This window comes from Pelodiscus sinensis, chromosome 5 (genome assembly GCF_049634645.1).
Source record: "Pelodiscus sinensis isolate JC-2024 chromosome 5, ASM4963464v1, whole genome shotgun sequence".
In the NCBI taxonomy this organism is placed as follows: domain Eukaryota; kingdom Metazoa; phylum Chordata; order Testudines; family Trionychidae; genus Pelodiscus; species Pelodiscus sinensis.
This window is the reverse complement of record NC_134715.1, coordinates 65271402-65285830: the sequence shown is the minus strand read 5'-3', so window position 1 is coordinate 65285830 and position 14429 is coordinate 65271402. Positions and strand designations below refer to the sequence as shown.

The 14429-nt window shown below is 42.3% G+C and overlaps 1 protein-coding gene across 5 annotated transcripts in view; it reads left to right on the top strand.

The window, feature by feature from the left end:
* DDX60 (DExD/H-box helicase 60) overlaps positions 1–14429 on the top strand; it is a 215643-nt gene that overhangs the window by 65031 nt on the left and 136183 nt on the right. For all 5 annotated transcript variants that reach the window (XR_012904205.1, XR_012904203.1, XR_012904202.1 and 2 more), the window contains 7 exons: positions 957–1061; positions 1950–2091; positions 5521–5642; positions 7402–7549; positions 9988–10130; positions 13042–13193; positions 13624–13686. Coding sequence is in view for 1 of the 5 variants with exons in the window: in XM_075930185.1 (XP_075786300.1) it covers positions 957–1061; positions 1950–2091; positions 5521–5642; positions 7402–7549; positions 9988–10130; positions 13042–13193; positions 13624–13686 (875 nt within the window). In the remaining 4 variants the exon portion in view is untranslated. The remainder of the gene's footprint in view (positions 1–956; positions 1062–1949; positions 2092–5520; positions 5643–7401; positions 7550–9987; positions 10131–13041; positions 13194–13623; positions 13687–14429) is intronic.

Below are 14429 nucleotides of genomic sequence, written 5' to 3'. Positions count from 1 at the left end.
CTGAAATAAAAGTATTGCCACTGTCTGGAGCACACACCTCAACCCTCTGCTCCAGCTTGGAGCCCTCTGCTATCCCCAAAACCTCTCATCACTTGCCCCACCCCAGAGCCCGCACCCTCAGTTGGAGCCCCCCCTTTCTCCTACATCGTATTTCTGGTCCCTCCGGACCCTGAATCCCCAGTTGGAGTCCTCACCCCCTCCTGTACCCCAACCTCATTCACAGTGAAAATGAGAGAGAGTGAGCAACAGCAACAGAGGGAGTGGAGCCTCAGGGTACATCAACACTGTTCTTTTTTTTCAGAAGAGGAAGTGCAAATGATATGCTCATTTGCAAATCTTGCACTCTCATTTGCATATTCTCTTCTAATCCTTTTTGCGGAAGAGGTTTTTGCAAAAAACCCGCAGTGTAGACGGGGCCATTTGTTGGAAAAAAAAACCTTTTGCGCAAGATCCCTTATTCCTCAAAAAATGAGATTTACAGGATCTTGTGCAAAAAGGTTTTTTCCTGACAAATGACCCTGTCTACACTGCATTTTTTTTCGCAAAAACCTCCTCTACAAAACGGATCAGAAGAGAATATGAAAATAAGAGCACGAGATTTGCAAATGAGTGTTCATTTGCATTTCCTATTCTGAAAAACAACAAACAGTGTAGATGTAGCCTCAGAGAAGTCACAGGGAAGAGGGTGGGCAAAGGTTTTCAGTTTTGTGTGATTAGAAAGTTTCCTAAGAGGAAGTTAATCAGACCTTCATCTCTTCTTCCCTTTTCTCTTTCTTATGTAGACTGTATCCAGGAGTAATTTTTTCCCCAAAATTGAATGGGGACCCAGATCCCACCTCTGGCACCCTGAATATAATCCCCAGAATAACTGTTGTATCATAAGCAGAGTTTTCCCTAGCAAGTCAATAATTTAGATATTTTAGAGAGTGATAAACTGGAGTATTTTTTCTCCTAAGGTTTTGTCAGTGTTGAAGCATTCACTTCTCTCCTTCAACAAGCCAAGAATTGTGGACATGTTAAAGCTCTACTTTTTATTTTCTTTGCAATTTCTTATCAAGGAGGTAAGATTCCACCTGGTCTTTTTTTTTTTTTTTGTTAATGAAATGTTTATTCTTTGGCCTTGATCCTGCAGGGAGCTCCAGATGAGCTTAAGGACACACTCATGAACAGGCTATGAACGCTGTCATTTTATAGATTAGACCAGCTGCCATGGGTATCATTGTTTGTGCTGTTCGTGTGCTTCAGTTCTTCTACACAAGCCTGAGGTTTTCACTGAAAATTACTGATCAAATACGATTCAACATTTTTATAAGCAAATTATGTTAAAAAAGGAATTTCACATGATTCCATCTTCCTTTTTTTGAGTGGGAGGATCTTTATCTCATTTGAAATATTTATTATTCATTAACGGGAGTATTTTGAGCAAGACATAAGAAATAATTCTTTCGCTCTACCCTGTGCTGATTGGGCTTCAATTGGAGTATTGTGCCCAATTGTGGGTACTACATTTCAAGAAAAATGTAGAGAAATTGGAGAGGGCCCATAGCACAGCTACAAAAATGATTAAAGGTCCAGAAAACATGGCCTTTGAGGGAAGGCTGAAAGAATTGGGTTTGTTTAACTTTTAGAAAAGAGAAGACAGAGAAAGGAGTTGATAGCAGTTTTCCAGTACCTAAAAGGGTGTTCCAAGGAGGAGGGGAAAAAATTGCTCTCCTTGGCCTATGCTGATATGTCAAGAAGCAAGGGACCTAAATTGCAGCAAGGGAGATGTAGGTTGGACATTAGGAAAAACTTCCTGTCAGAGTGGTTAAATACTGGAATAAATTGCCTAGGGAGGTTATGGAATCTCCATCATTAGAGATATTTCAGAGCAGGTTGAATAGGATCATGGCCCAATACAAGTTATAAAAATGACAGGTGATAGATTACTAAATTGTTTAATTCTTTAGGGATATTTGGATCAAAAAGGCAATACTATGGGATTTGCTGGACTTGTAACCCACCTGCATTATCATGAACCTTCCAATCTTGTCTTAGTCAGCTTTCTTGTGAAGGGCTTGTTTCACAAACTGTGTCAGCCAACTAGGAAAGGTAAGTTTGTGTTCACTATCTTTTTATGTAGTGAAGAAACTGTTTTTAAATTTAGTGTAAAAATGTAGGAGACAATTAACATGTAACAAGTTACCCCTGCAGTGCCTCTTGGGACTGGGGTTCCACTAAGCCCTCTGACCCCACCAGCCTGGGCTCCTATTCACACTGTGCTGCTGTGACAAGTTGCAAAGCCCTTCTGGCTTGTATTTTCACTAACATTCCTATAGGTAGGGACACATCTAGTGTGACAGACTGCTCGCTAAGCCAGAGCTCTGCCACTACACCCTGGCTGAAAAGGCCAATAATAACCAGCCCAGGCCTGACGGGCTAACAGGCTAAGGGAAGCAGCTGTGGGCCTCATTAGCCAGCAGTCTGTCACACTAGATGTGTCCCTACCTGTATAAGGCAGCCAGAGGGGAAGTGGTGAGGGAGGAGTGTCTGAGTCCTAGTAAAGCAGAGCTAGCTGCTGGGAAAAAATCAAGTTCTGTAAATAGAAGGTGGTAGGAAGCTGGAACAAGGACTAAAACGACACGGGTGATTGTGTCTCCTGGTGATTTGTGGCCGAAGAAGGGATCCCAAGGCAAGGGGCCTGGGCAAGGATCTTCCCACACCAGCTGCAGTTACATGCAGGCTCTGTAACCACCAGCCTAGGACCCTAAAGCAATGCAAAGCGGACCATGCAGTAACAAAGCTGAGGTTTTCCACAGACACCTTAGTCAAACACATACGGGTTTGAATTAAAACAAAATAAATTTAAAATCTACCCTCTGTAGTTAATAAGTGATGGCAAACAAATCAAAGTGGAGTACCCAGTAAATAAACAAAACCACAGATATGACTTAATTTTTTTAACATGCTGGCAGGTTCTTAAGGCACAAGCTATCTGATTTGCAATGTGGGTTTCCCAGGTATTCATATTCACCTAGAAATCCCTTTAGCCTGGGACATAACTTTTCTCAGTTTGGTCTTTGTTCCCAGGTGTGTTATAGGGAGAGTGAGGTACCATCATTATGTCACTTCCCCCCTTTATATCTTTCTCCCACTTCCAGGGAAGTTCTTTACGTGACCTGGGTCAAACAGTTCCCACTGTGTAGTGCTATCTCGGAGAAGTTTCTGTTGTACACAGTTCTTGGGGTAATCCAGTGCTTGTGAACATCTCCTCACTAAGCTATTAACTGTTTGGCCTTTTTTATTGTACCTGAAAGACTTCTTGAGAGTGTTTTCATCACATATTTCAGTAACACATACATAAACACTATTCACATATAAATAATAGCACATACAATCCCATGAGATATTAATGTCTACCAGACCAAGACTTTTAGGATGATACCTCACAAGGCATGCTTTATACAAAATATCCTAATTACATGACCATGATGAATATGGGGGTGCCAAAGTGTCAACATATATATAGAGAAAAAGAACTCAGATATATTCCACTTCTTCTGGTTATTTCCTCCAGCCAAACAACAATGCCTCTGTCTTGGTACAACTGAGCTTCAGCCAACTAGCCCTCATCCAAACCCCTCTCTCAGCTAGACACAGAACAAGCAGAGAAACTGATTGTTCTGATGAAAGAAGATTGAATGTAGCAGTTCTGGGGTAATCACACCTATGAACCTTCCGTGGTCTGTTTAAGGGTTGTCTCCAGCAACACCTCTCATTGGTCAAGGACTTGCATTTCTCTGTCTCCAGATCTGGCATGTAGGTTGCATCCCCCTGCAATCCATAGTGATTTTTGTCCAGAAGATCTGACTTAATCAGCACTTGTAGCTTCACACTCTCTCAAGGGTGAAGACAGTTTACTAAAGACCAGACAGTCTTACATAGAGCACAATGAATTGATTTTGGACAAAGAGATTACAAAGAAAACATAAGACCTAAACAAATATACCCATCAATCCTATGGTGACCATGGCTGGTTCTGGTTCTTCCAATCCTTCCAAAGGATTTGCCCCTCTCCACTCTGATCAGAGGTTCATGTCAGTTTATTGGATCAAAACGAGAGCCCCTTTCAATAAGATTAAACTCAGTCTTTATACCCACAAAGTCCTCCTTTGTATTCTGGGCTCTTGAAGCTACTCTGAGCAAGTATGTGTAGCTCCCCCAGGTAGTGGTATTTTATCTCTCAGGGGCTACGTCTAGACTGGCATGATTTTCCGCAAATGCTTTTAACGGAAATGTTTTCCGTTAAAAGCATTTTCGGAAAAGAGCGTCTAGATTGGCACGGACACTTTTCCGCAAAAGCACTTTTTGCGGAAAAGCGTCCATGCCAATCTAGATGCGCTTTTCTGCAAAAAAGCCCCGATCACCATTTTCACGATCGGGGCTTTTTTGCGCAAAACAAATCTGAGCTGTCTACACTGGCCCTTTTGCACAAAAGCTTTGCGCAAAAGGACTTTTGCCCGAACGAGAGCAGCATAGTATTTCCGCAAGAAGCACTTATTTCAGACAGTAGGAAGTCAGTGTTCTTGCGGAAATTCAAGCGGCCAGTGTAGACAGCTGGCAAGTTTTTCCGCAAAAGCAGCTGCTTTTGTGGAAAAACTTGCCAGTCTAGACACAGCCAGGGTGTATAGTAACAGCATCCCCCCCCCCAACCCCCAGGCCAGTTTTAGTTCCTGAAAGGAGCTCTGTAACCCTCCCCAATCAACTAACATTCAAGCCTGGAGTCACAGAGATACAGATAAAATTTATAAAGTGGATACAACAGTCTTGAGATATGCCTGCATTAGTCATAACTGTCTGTCACAATCAATAGCATACTTATGGCACCATGCCAGAAAATTCCTTATCTCACTTTGGGGCCTTATGTATACATTGAGCAAGAAGGGTAACAAAAATACCAGCGAGGGGCTCCTGGGTTTAGATGTACAATTGCCGATTACAAATCTTTTTAGAGAGAATACAGTAGAGCTCCTCAATCATGCTTCTTTCATCCTTATCAGAATATGCAACTTTCTGAACAGTGGTGCCTCGTCATCTTACAGCATCATAGACAACTAACAGATCGAAAAGAGTCATGGCAGACATTTAGTCTTTCCATTGCCAAAAAGAGGTGACTGATCAGAGAGACCAGAGCTATATTCAAATGTAAAATCAGATTTGAAGAAATCAAGAAAGTCTGCAAACTCTTGATAAAGCCAGAGTTCCCTCAATAAAATTATCTTAATAGGTTTCCTTTGAAATATTAGACACACAACATGGCAGCTCCTATTTCCTCCAAAGTCCATGCAGAATAATGGCATTTGACACACTGTCCATATTATATCACAAGCTGTGACATTATGTATGTTTACCTATATAGTAGAGTTTTCCTAGAAATAAAGAGTTTTGCTGCATGAGTTTTCCCAAGCTCTTTAGGTATTGGCTAGTTTAGGTTTTAATCCCAATGTCCTTGTTCTGATATGCGGTTTCTATTTTGAATAGGTTCAAAGACATTTTCCCAAGAGGTAATGGAACAGCTAGTGCTAGTACTGGCAAATCTGTTTGGAAGAAAATATATCCCAGCCAGTATTATGAAATCTAAACCGAAGTTTTACCAGTCAAAGGTAAGATGAAACACTTTTGTTTTGTTTAAAAAATATTTAGTGAAGAATGAAAAATAAAACAGGCTGATTGTTGGTGATTTGAACAAGATATGCTGGAGAGTCAACCTCTCTTTTGACGTTAAAATATTACACTGTCCCTGTGTCCCCTGTTAGTAGAGGAATGTAAATGAAGCACTTCGAAAGTGCAAATGAAGCTAGGATTTAAATATCCTGCACTTCATTTGCATAATAACATAACGGCACTCTTTCCAAAAAGCGCTATTTTGAAATTGAATCTGCAGTCTAGACGCAGTACAGGAACTTTTGAAAAAGCGCCCCGTTTTTGAAAGAACTGCATCTAGACTGTGGTTTCAATTTTGAAAGAGCGCTTTTTTGAAAGAGCGCCATTACGTGAGTATGCAAATGAAGCACGGGATATTTAAATCCCGGCTTTATTTGCACTTTCAAAGTGTTTCATTTACATCCCTCTGCCAATAGAGGGATGTAGTCTAGATGTAGCCTGTGTGACTGTAGTTTGCTAGCCTGACTCTTCAGTTAAGAAAGAGGGATAGAACCAGGCTTTCAGTATTGAATAAGCTCTTTCTTAGGACTCCACAATAAAACAGTTCAACATAAGATCCACAAATAAACCCAGCATTCTCCCTTGACCCAGGGTCTTTTTCACGGACCTATCTGGATCCTAACATGTTTTAGTCTAGAATCACTTGCCCGGGAATCTCTCTGCTTTAAGGCATACCACAGGCACCAACCTACTTTTTATAAGGTCTTTTCCTGCCCTAGGAGCTTCCTACTACAGTCATTTTACTTCTAGAAGCTGTCTTCAGTAACTAAGCCTCTTGCTGGCTTTTATAATCAGCTGGTCCTTCTCAACTGCAAGGTAGCTGATCAGTCATATGTTGAAGATGGGTACAACTCTTCTTAAGCGACTAGTCATTCTCTGTGAGTTACAAGTCATACGCATAATTATTAATTTTAAAAAAATCACTTATGACAAATACAAAGGCTGGAGATTTGATGATCTTTATATGAGTTTGAGCCCTTTGCAGGCCCGATCTTGTGGGCTAAACAAGAAGATCTTCTTTTGAACTTGAAGATTTTTCTCTACAACAGCTAAAAAGTCTTTCAGGGACTCCAATTTTAGTAACTGTTTGATGGATCACTGCCCTTCTCTTTCAACTAAGATCCCTATGGCAATTAATTGCTTACATGGAAAAATATTACAATACATTTTTATACACTTTTCCCCTCTTTTCTTTTAATGCTGCTCTATGGACCATAGTTTACAAACCTCTGCTCTACTCTTTTAATAGTAAGAGGAAGATCGGATGTTTGTGTGGCGGGGTAACATCTTTCCTATGTAAACAAGGTTTACAGCATAAATTATTGATTTGGGTCTACCAGAGTGTCTATTCAGCTTTTTTACAAGCTCAGGAAGAAAACAGTTAACATTTTCAAGCACTAGAAACTGTGACAACGTGTGGATAACAGAGCAAATTCTGCAGCTACAAAATTGCAGGTTACAATACCAGTACAAGGTGTGACTTATTATGAAGATAGATTGTTCTCAAGTCTTGCTTTTAAGAACAATGGCTTAAGTTGAAAATGCTTAACATCAGTTATGCTAACTATTGTCATTGAATCATCACAACAAAAGAAGACATAACATCTCAGTTTTTCTGTTCCCTTTTTTTTGCTTAGAAAACTTTGGTAAAATTCTAGAATGAAAGTGCTCTGTCCCTCAACATTTGTACTATTTTAGGTCTTCCTCGAAGATCTCCCAGAAGACTTTGCTGTTGCATTAGAGGATTACAACAGCAAAATAGGGGAGAATTTTGGCCATTTTTTATTGATGATTTCCAAGATGGCTGATATGAAACAAGAATACCAACTACCTCTTTCAAAAATTGGCAAGTGAATGCTACATTTATATATTCATATTTACTGTGCTTTATTTCATTGAAATATTATATTTGGGCTATTAGAGCCAGGTTTAGTGAAAGTGTACAATCGAAGACGGGGACCTGTCAAAGTTCAATTCACAGCACCTCTTGCAGGTTACGCTGGGAATTAGCTCTATCAACCCTCACAGAGCACCCTTTGCTAGCAGTGTCTCACCATCACTTCTGTATCACTCCTGTTCTCTTCTCTTGAGCCTACTATCCATATTAAGGCCATTTCTGGAGCTAGCTGAGCAGCCCTCTAGGAAGCCAACCTTGCCCCTCAGGCTCCTTATGGCAGATTCCCCTTCCCTGGTCTGCAGCTTCCCTTTTATCAGGGTCAGCTGTGCTCTAATTATCTGCAGCCCCACCTGTGGCTGCCTACTACTCAGCCATCCTAGACTGGTTTTAACCCTTGTAGGACCTTGTAGGGGCAGATGTCCCATCACATGGCCCAAGTTCTTAGTTCACAAGGCAACACCTGCTAGTTTCTATATGAAAGCAACAGTTCTGTGAGGACTCACATTAGTTGACAAGAAAACTGCAAGTCAAAGGACCTGCACTGATGGACTCTGAAAGAGGATTTTGTTAGCCTCATTAGAAGGAGGATAATAATAACGGCCTTCAATGAGAAAAGAGAACAGGAAAGCGTGGGTTCAAACTCAAGCAAAAAAAAAAAAAAAAAAAAAAGACTAACGGAACCTGTAAGTAGAAAGAAATATGATAGTTTAACAGGTTGGCAGTGTTTGCCTGAAAAATCCATCTTGCTAGCAAGATCCTTGCTATTCTGGTTGAGATTACAAATACAGTTACCATAGTGGCTTCTAGCTCTGCACAGCTACAACTAGACAAGAGGATATGTTGCTAATGTATGTATATCCCATCCAACGTGCTTGCTCTGTGAAAAGCATGTAGTAACTGGGAGGGAGGGTTGGAGTTTGCTCAGTGCAGGTGGAATGTTCCTGGATTGTAGCAGCAGTCCTCTAAATTCTACTGAGCATATGCAAATGGTGATATGGTTCTTTTAAGCCTGCTAAATCTGGTTAGATTTTTCGTGGGATCCCCAGAAGATATCTCTGTGGTTACAGGTCTAATTGTAAATACAGGGAGTCCCCGGGTTACGTACAAGATAGGGACTGTAGGTTTGTTCTTAAGTTGAATCTGTATGTAAGTCGGAACTGGCGTCCAGATTCAGCCGCTGCTGAAACTGACCACCAGTTCCGACTTACATACAGATTCAACTTAATAACCCCAGGCGTCCCCAAGTCAGCTGCTGCTGAAACTGATCAGCGGCTGATTCCAGGAAGCCCGGGGCAGAGCAACTCTGCCTCGGGCTTCCTGTAGTCAGCGCTGGTTAGTTTCAGCAGCGGCTGACTTGGGGACGCCTGGGGCAGAGCAGCTGGGGTGCTGCTGAGTTGCTCCAGTAGCGCAGCTCCTCGGCGCTACTGGACCAACCCAGCAGCACCCCAGCTGCTCTGCCCCAGGCGTCCTGATTCAGCCGCTGCTGAAACTGACCAGCAGCGGCTGAATCAGGACGCCTGGGGCAGAGCAGCTGGGGTGCTGCCGGGTTGGTCCAGTAGAGCCCAGAGCGGCGCTGCGGGACCAACCGGCAGCGCCCTAGCTGCTCTGCCACAGGCGTCCGGAGAAAAGCCTGGTCTGCTGAGGGGGGGGGGGCGTACTAGCTGCGCCCTCCTCCCCAGCAGACCAGGGAGACGCTGGTGGCGGAACGAGACTCACCGCGGTCCCACCGCCCGGGTCCTCTGCGGCTTTGCTCCCTCTCTCCCTGGTCTGCTGGTATGCTGGAGACCAGGAGACCAGGGAGATGGGGAGCAAAGCCTCTGAGGACGCCGGCAGCAGAACAGCTGCGGCGCGTCTGGGCTGACCCGCTGCCAGCGTGCTCCGCGGCTTTGCTCTGTGTCTCCCTGGTCTGCTGGAGACCAGCAGACCAGAGAGACGGGGAGCAAAGCCACAGAGCACGCTGGCAGCGGGACAGCCCAGACGCGCCACGGCTGTCCCACTGCCGGCGTCCTCAGAGGCTTTGCTCCCCGTCTTCCTGGTCTGCTGGAGACCAGCAGACCAGGGAGACGGGGAGCAAACCCCGTTCGTAACTGCAGATCTGACGTAAGTTGGATCCGCGTAACTCGGGGACTGCCTGTATTGTTTCATCCCCCTGAAGGCATTTCTTCAAACCAAGTAGTTAAAGTTTGATAGAATTCTAAGCAACTGAAAGCAGAAGTTTATCATAGAAATTGATAGACAACTCTAAGTGCTGCCTATAAAGTCAAAATTATATAGAAGACTATTAAATAGAAAGAAATAAAATATGTCTTGCATTAACTGGTACTCTCTCAAAGGACAGTTGTGTTGTGTATTCTTAAACTCTTTATTTCACATCTTGTTCTGGTTAGATTTTTCAGGTGAAGAATGCAATGACTCTAACCTGGCATCTCACCTGATGAGTTGTAATGAGGGAAGAACAGCTGTTTCACCTTTTGCATGCCTCTCTGGAAATATGGATAGTGATTTACTTCATGCAGAGACTGTCAACAATGTAAGTTGTTTATAAAGTATTAATGCAGGTTCACTTTGTCTATGCTACAGAATAAATATATTCATATACTCTATATGAAAAAGGAGCTGCCATTCTAGCGATAATCGTTTACGCTTTTTATTTACCTGTTGTCTAAGAATATCAAAGTGCTTGACAAACATTGTAAAACTAAATTTCTTAACAGCTCTGAGGTAATCTCCTGATCTATTTTACAAGTATAGGGAAATTTAGGCAGCAATCTTCTACTAGAAGAGAAAACAGCAATTTATTGCTATTAGAGATGGGGTCTCTATCCTCATATCGACTTGACCTACATTCGCATGGATTTTAGTTTAAGTGCACAGGATGTATGCTCAGGCAAAGTTTGCTCTATATTTTGTATTACTCCTGAGGAGTTCATACAGGTTGGACCTCCTGATCTGGCACCCTCAGAACCTGACCGGCCCTGCATGAGTGATTGTTGTCAGACCAGAGAAGGTCATTTCTAGCCCCCTGCTACCAGCCATCCCAGCCCTTGCTCAGACGCTGGTCTCCCCCCGCCACCAACCCCCTCCCCCACTCCCACCAAGCAGCACTGCTAGAGTGTACCGGGCTACTGGCCCTGCTGGGCTGTCCAGCTGTGGCCAGGTGGGCTCTCGGACCCACTGGCAGCCCACTGCTCTGCCAGTCTGCAGGGCTCCCAGCTGCCAGTCCTCCACCAGGACTCTCTGCCTGACTATGGATGTTGCTGGACCTGGTTTAGAGAGGATCAACCTATATTCCTACAAAGAGCTTGTTTCATGTTTTCAAATATAAGAAATGCTTGTTTTCCAGGGCTCAGATTTTCTCTTTACTTTTGGTGCTGATTTTGATCTAATACAGGTTGAAACTCTCTTAACTGGGATTCTGTAGTCCAACAACATCCATGGTCTGGCACTGATGTTGCAAGACCAGAGAGTCCTGGTGGAGGGCCAGCAGCAAGGATCCCTGCAGGGCAGTGGGCTGCCCACAGTTAGCTGAAGGTGGGGCTGTCCAGCATGTAGCAGTGGGGCTGCCCAGGGGAGTTGGAAGACCTGGTGCATAGCTGCCTGGTGCAGCTGGGAGTCACAGTAGCTCAGTGGGGCAGCGAGCTGCGGCATGTGGTGCATAGCTGCGCAGCAGGTCTCGGAGCACCAGCGTGGCATGTGCAGCTGCCCTGCGGGTCCTAAAGCCACAGCGTGGTATTTGCAGCTGCCCTGTGAGTCCTGGAGCCACAGTGTGGCACGCATGGCTGCCTTGCGTGTCCCAGAGTCCCAGCGCAGGGCTGCCTGGCGAGTCTCAGAGCAATGACAGTGATGGCTGCCCAGCGGAGTCAGGGCAGCAGGTGGGGAGCTGGCCAGGAGACCAGCGGCCAGGCCAAGGGAGCTGGTGACAGGGGACCAGAAATGACCTCCCCTAGTCCAGAAAAATCCCTCATCTGGGATTGGCCAGGTTCCAAGGGTTCTGAACCAGGGAGGTCCAACCTGTACTCTATCTAGTTGAAATCTGTTAACAGAAATATTCTCTTTACATTTACTGCCACCATAATTGAAATAAGTTGTGGAGCTTTCTGGGCGTTAACTCTAGTGTTAACTGTCTGGAGATCTGCCATTTTCAGTAGGTAATACTTAATGCTTGGACACACTCCCTGGTATATTTACTTACTTCTATCTGCATTGGATGACTGCAGGGGAAGCTATTGAGCTATTTATGAGAGAATGTTAATTTACTTTGATGGAGTTGATTATTTTTTCTTTAACTTAAAAGTTTCTTGGATAAGCCCATTGTTATAAATAGAAAAATACATAAATTGTATTACTTGTAAAGAATAAAACAACTTCTAAAATTGGCATAGGTGTTTCCTTACTAGATTCCAAAAATAAAGAAGAGACAATCACCATTTTTCAATCATACACTAAGCTGACAGAAGTCTTGAGTTGTCATTTTTAATTCCTTAATGAGCCTTTTTTCTACACTAGTGGTAATCCGATAAGAAGAGAATAAATAACAATTACAGGAAAAATTGTGGATTGTTTTAGTAATAATATTAATTTGTCGTAATTTAAAACTCTTTAGTAAACAAGAGGTTTTGTCAGTGGCAATTTTTTCCTACCCTTTCCATCCATTGATATGAACTCTGCAGTATTTAACAGACTGATTATTTGTGCAGTTATTTTCCTTGCCTCTGCTTCAAAAAAAAGTAATTTTTGTGTGTGGATGCACTCTGGGATTCCATTTGGTATGTAGCCTTCTTGGTATAAATTTGGAAGAAAAAATTACAAAAAATAATTTAAACTTAAGCTCTTGAATATTTGGGCACTTAAATAAATGGCCTGATTTTTTTCACAAAAACATACTGAGGGTCCAGAAGATCCCGTTGTTCAATAGGAGGTGGTAGGTGCTCAGCATTTTTGAAAATCTGGTTGGTTCTTTAGGAGTCTAAGGAATTATGAACCTAATTTTCAGGTACTCTTGGCTAGGATTCTTTAAGAAATATTGCTTTTCATAAAATAAATCAACCATAATTGTAAAATATTGATTACTATTACCTTATTTTCAGCAAGAATGCTGTAAGAGCTTTGTTCTGCAAACAAAACTAACCAATGATGTCAATGGAATTTTTGCTCTTGGGGCCCCAATTCAGCAAGGTACTTGAGCATGTGCCTGACACATGAGTAATTTTACTGACTTCTGACCTTGCTGAATTGAGGCTTGCAGGATCAGACTTAAGTCTGGGACCGAGACACAGAAATAAAAAACTGGCCTGTCTGGGTGATACCTTAATGGGTGGCAACCCTACTTAAATATTAAGGTGCTATGTAGATGAGTAACGTCAAAACATGAGCATGCAAAGAATGTACATAGTAAATCTAAAATATCTGAATCTTAAAATTAAGTTGTATTGTTTCCTCAGCTTATATTTCGTACCCTTGGTATTACTTCTGGAAATATTCCCGTGCTTTGTTTAAAAAAATTGGATAATCGAGGAAAAATAATGCCACTTAATGCTTATGCACTTGACTTCTATAAACATGGTTCTTTGACAGCAATGGCACAAGATAATGGGTAAGCAGCTAATGTTTCTTTGATGGCTTAATTTTTCATGGTTATAACCCTAATAGTTTAAGAGGCTCAAAACATTATGCAAATTACACAAATGAAACAATTACCTGTATTCAGGCTGTGGACAAGAGGAAAAGGGAAAAGGGGCAACTGTCCCAGAGCCCAGCAATTCAAGAGGGTTTGGGGCTCCCAGCCACTGCCGCTGCTACTGTGGCTCTTTAAATCGCCACCAAAGCCCAATGCACTCTGGACAGCACTGAGGACTGGCTGCCCTGGCCCCACCCCCGTATGATTGAAGCCCTGCCCCTTCCAGGAGTGTGGAACTGCCCTCCCCTCTTGCCAATGCACCTGGCAAGTCTGTCAGCTCCCCTGCCTCTACTATATATACTTTAAATACTGGCTACTTACATTTTTAAATCTTTTCTTTTTCTAGTATACATAAAGGAGAAGCTTATCTTCTGCTGAAAGACTTTACACTCACTATTAAAGCTATCAGGTATATATATTCTGGTAATTCTAAACAAGAAAATGGAGTAAAAGGGAAACTAATTTTCATAAACAATTTAAGATGCTTTTAAAAAATGCATGGTACCTGAACTGAAAACAAAACTCTGTTTTCACTTGTCTTTTGAAAAATGTGAATTTTTTAATAATATTGTCTTAGAAATTATTTTTACATCACTAGTAAAATAGTGGTTGAAATGGTAAGAAAGGGAAATTCACTAAATGCCTACAGGATGACAGCACAATGTTCATGAGCAAAGGATAGAATGGGTTTATAGAAAGATTAAATCTTGGCAAACAAACTTGACCTGTTTATTTAATAAACCTACATCAGTAAAGTCAGTGTAACCACCACCAGGCTAGTAGCACATTTAACACTATGAAATCATCCTTGAAAAATCATTTCAAATCAGTGTGATTAAAAACACTTTTATGTTGACTAGTAATTGACAGCAAGGCTATAAACAAAGTATAATGATAAATCTCACTATAAGTCACTTTTTCTTGGAAAAAAGCTGTGCACTTTGATACAGTGATACAGAACCTTAGACATGCTCCATTTTAAATATGTGAGTAGTTACACTGATGTCAAGAGAATGAACTCATGAAGAAGACAACTGTCTTAGGATCTCCTTACAGAACTCCCCCCACATCATTCCATAAGGAAGAGGCTAATACAACATAACATCCCATAGCTTCTTGTGGCTCTGCATTAGCAGTCCACCTCTGTTCAGT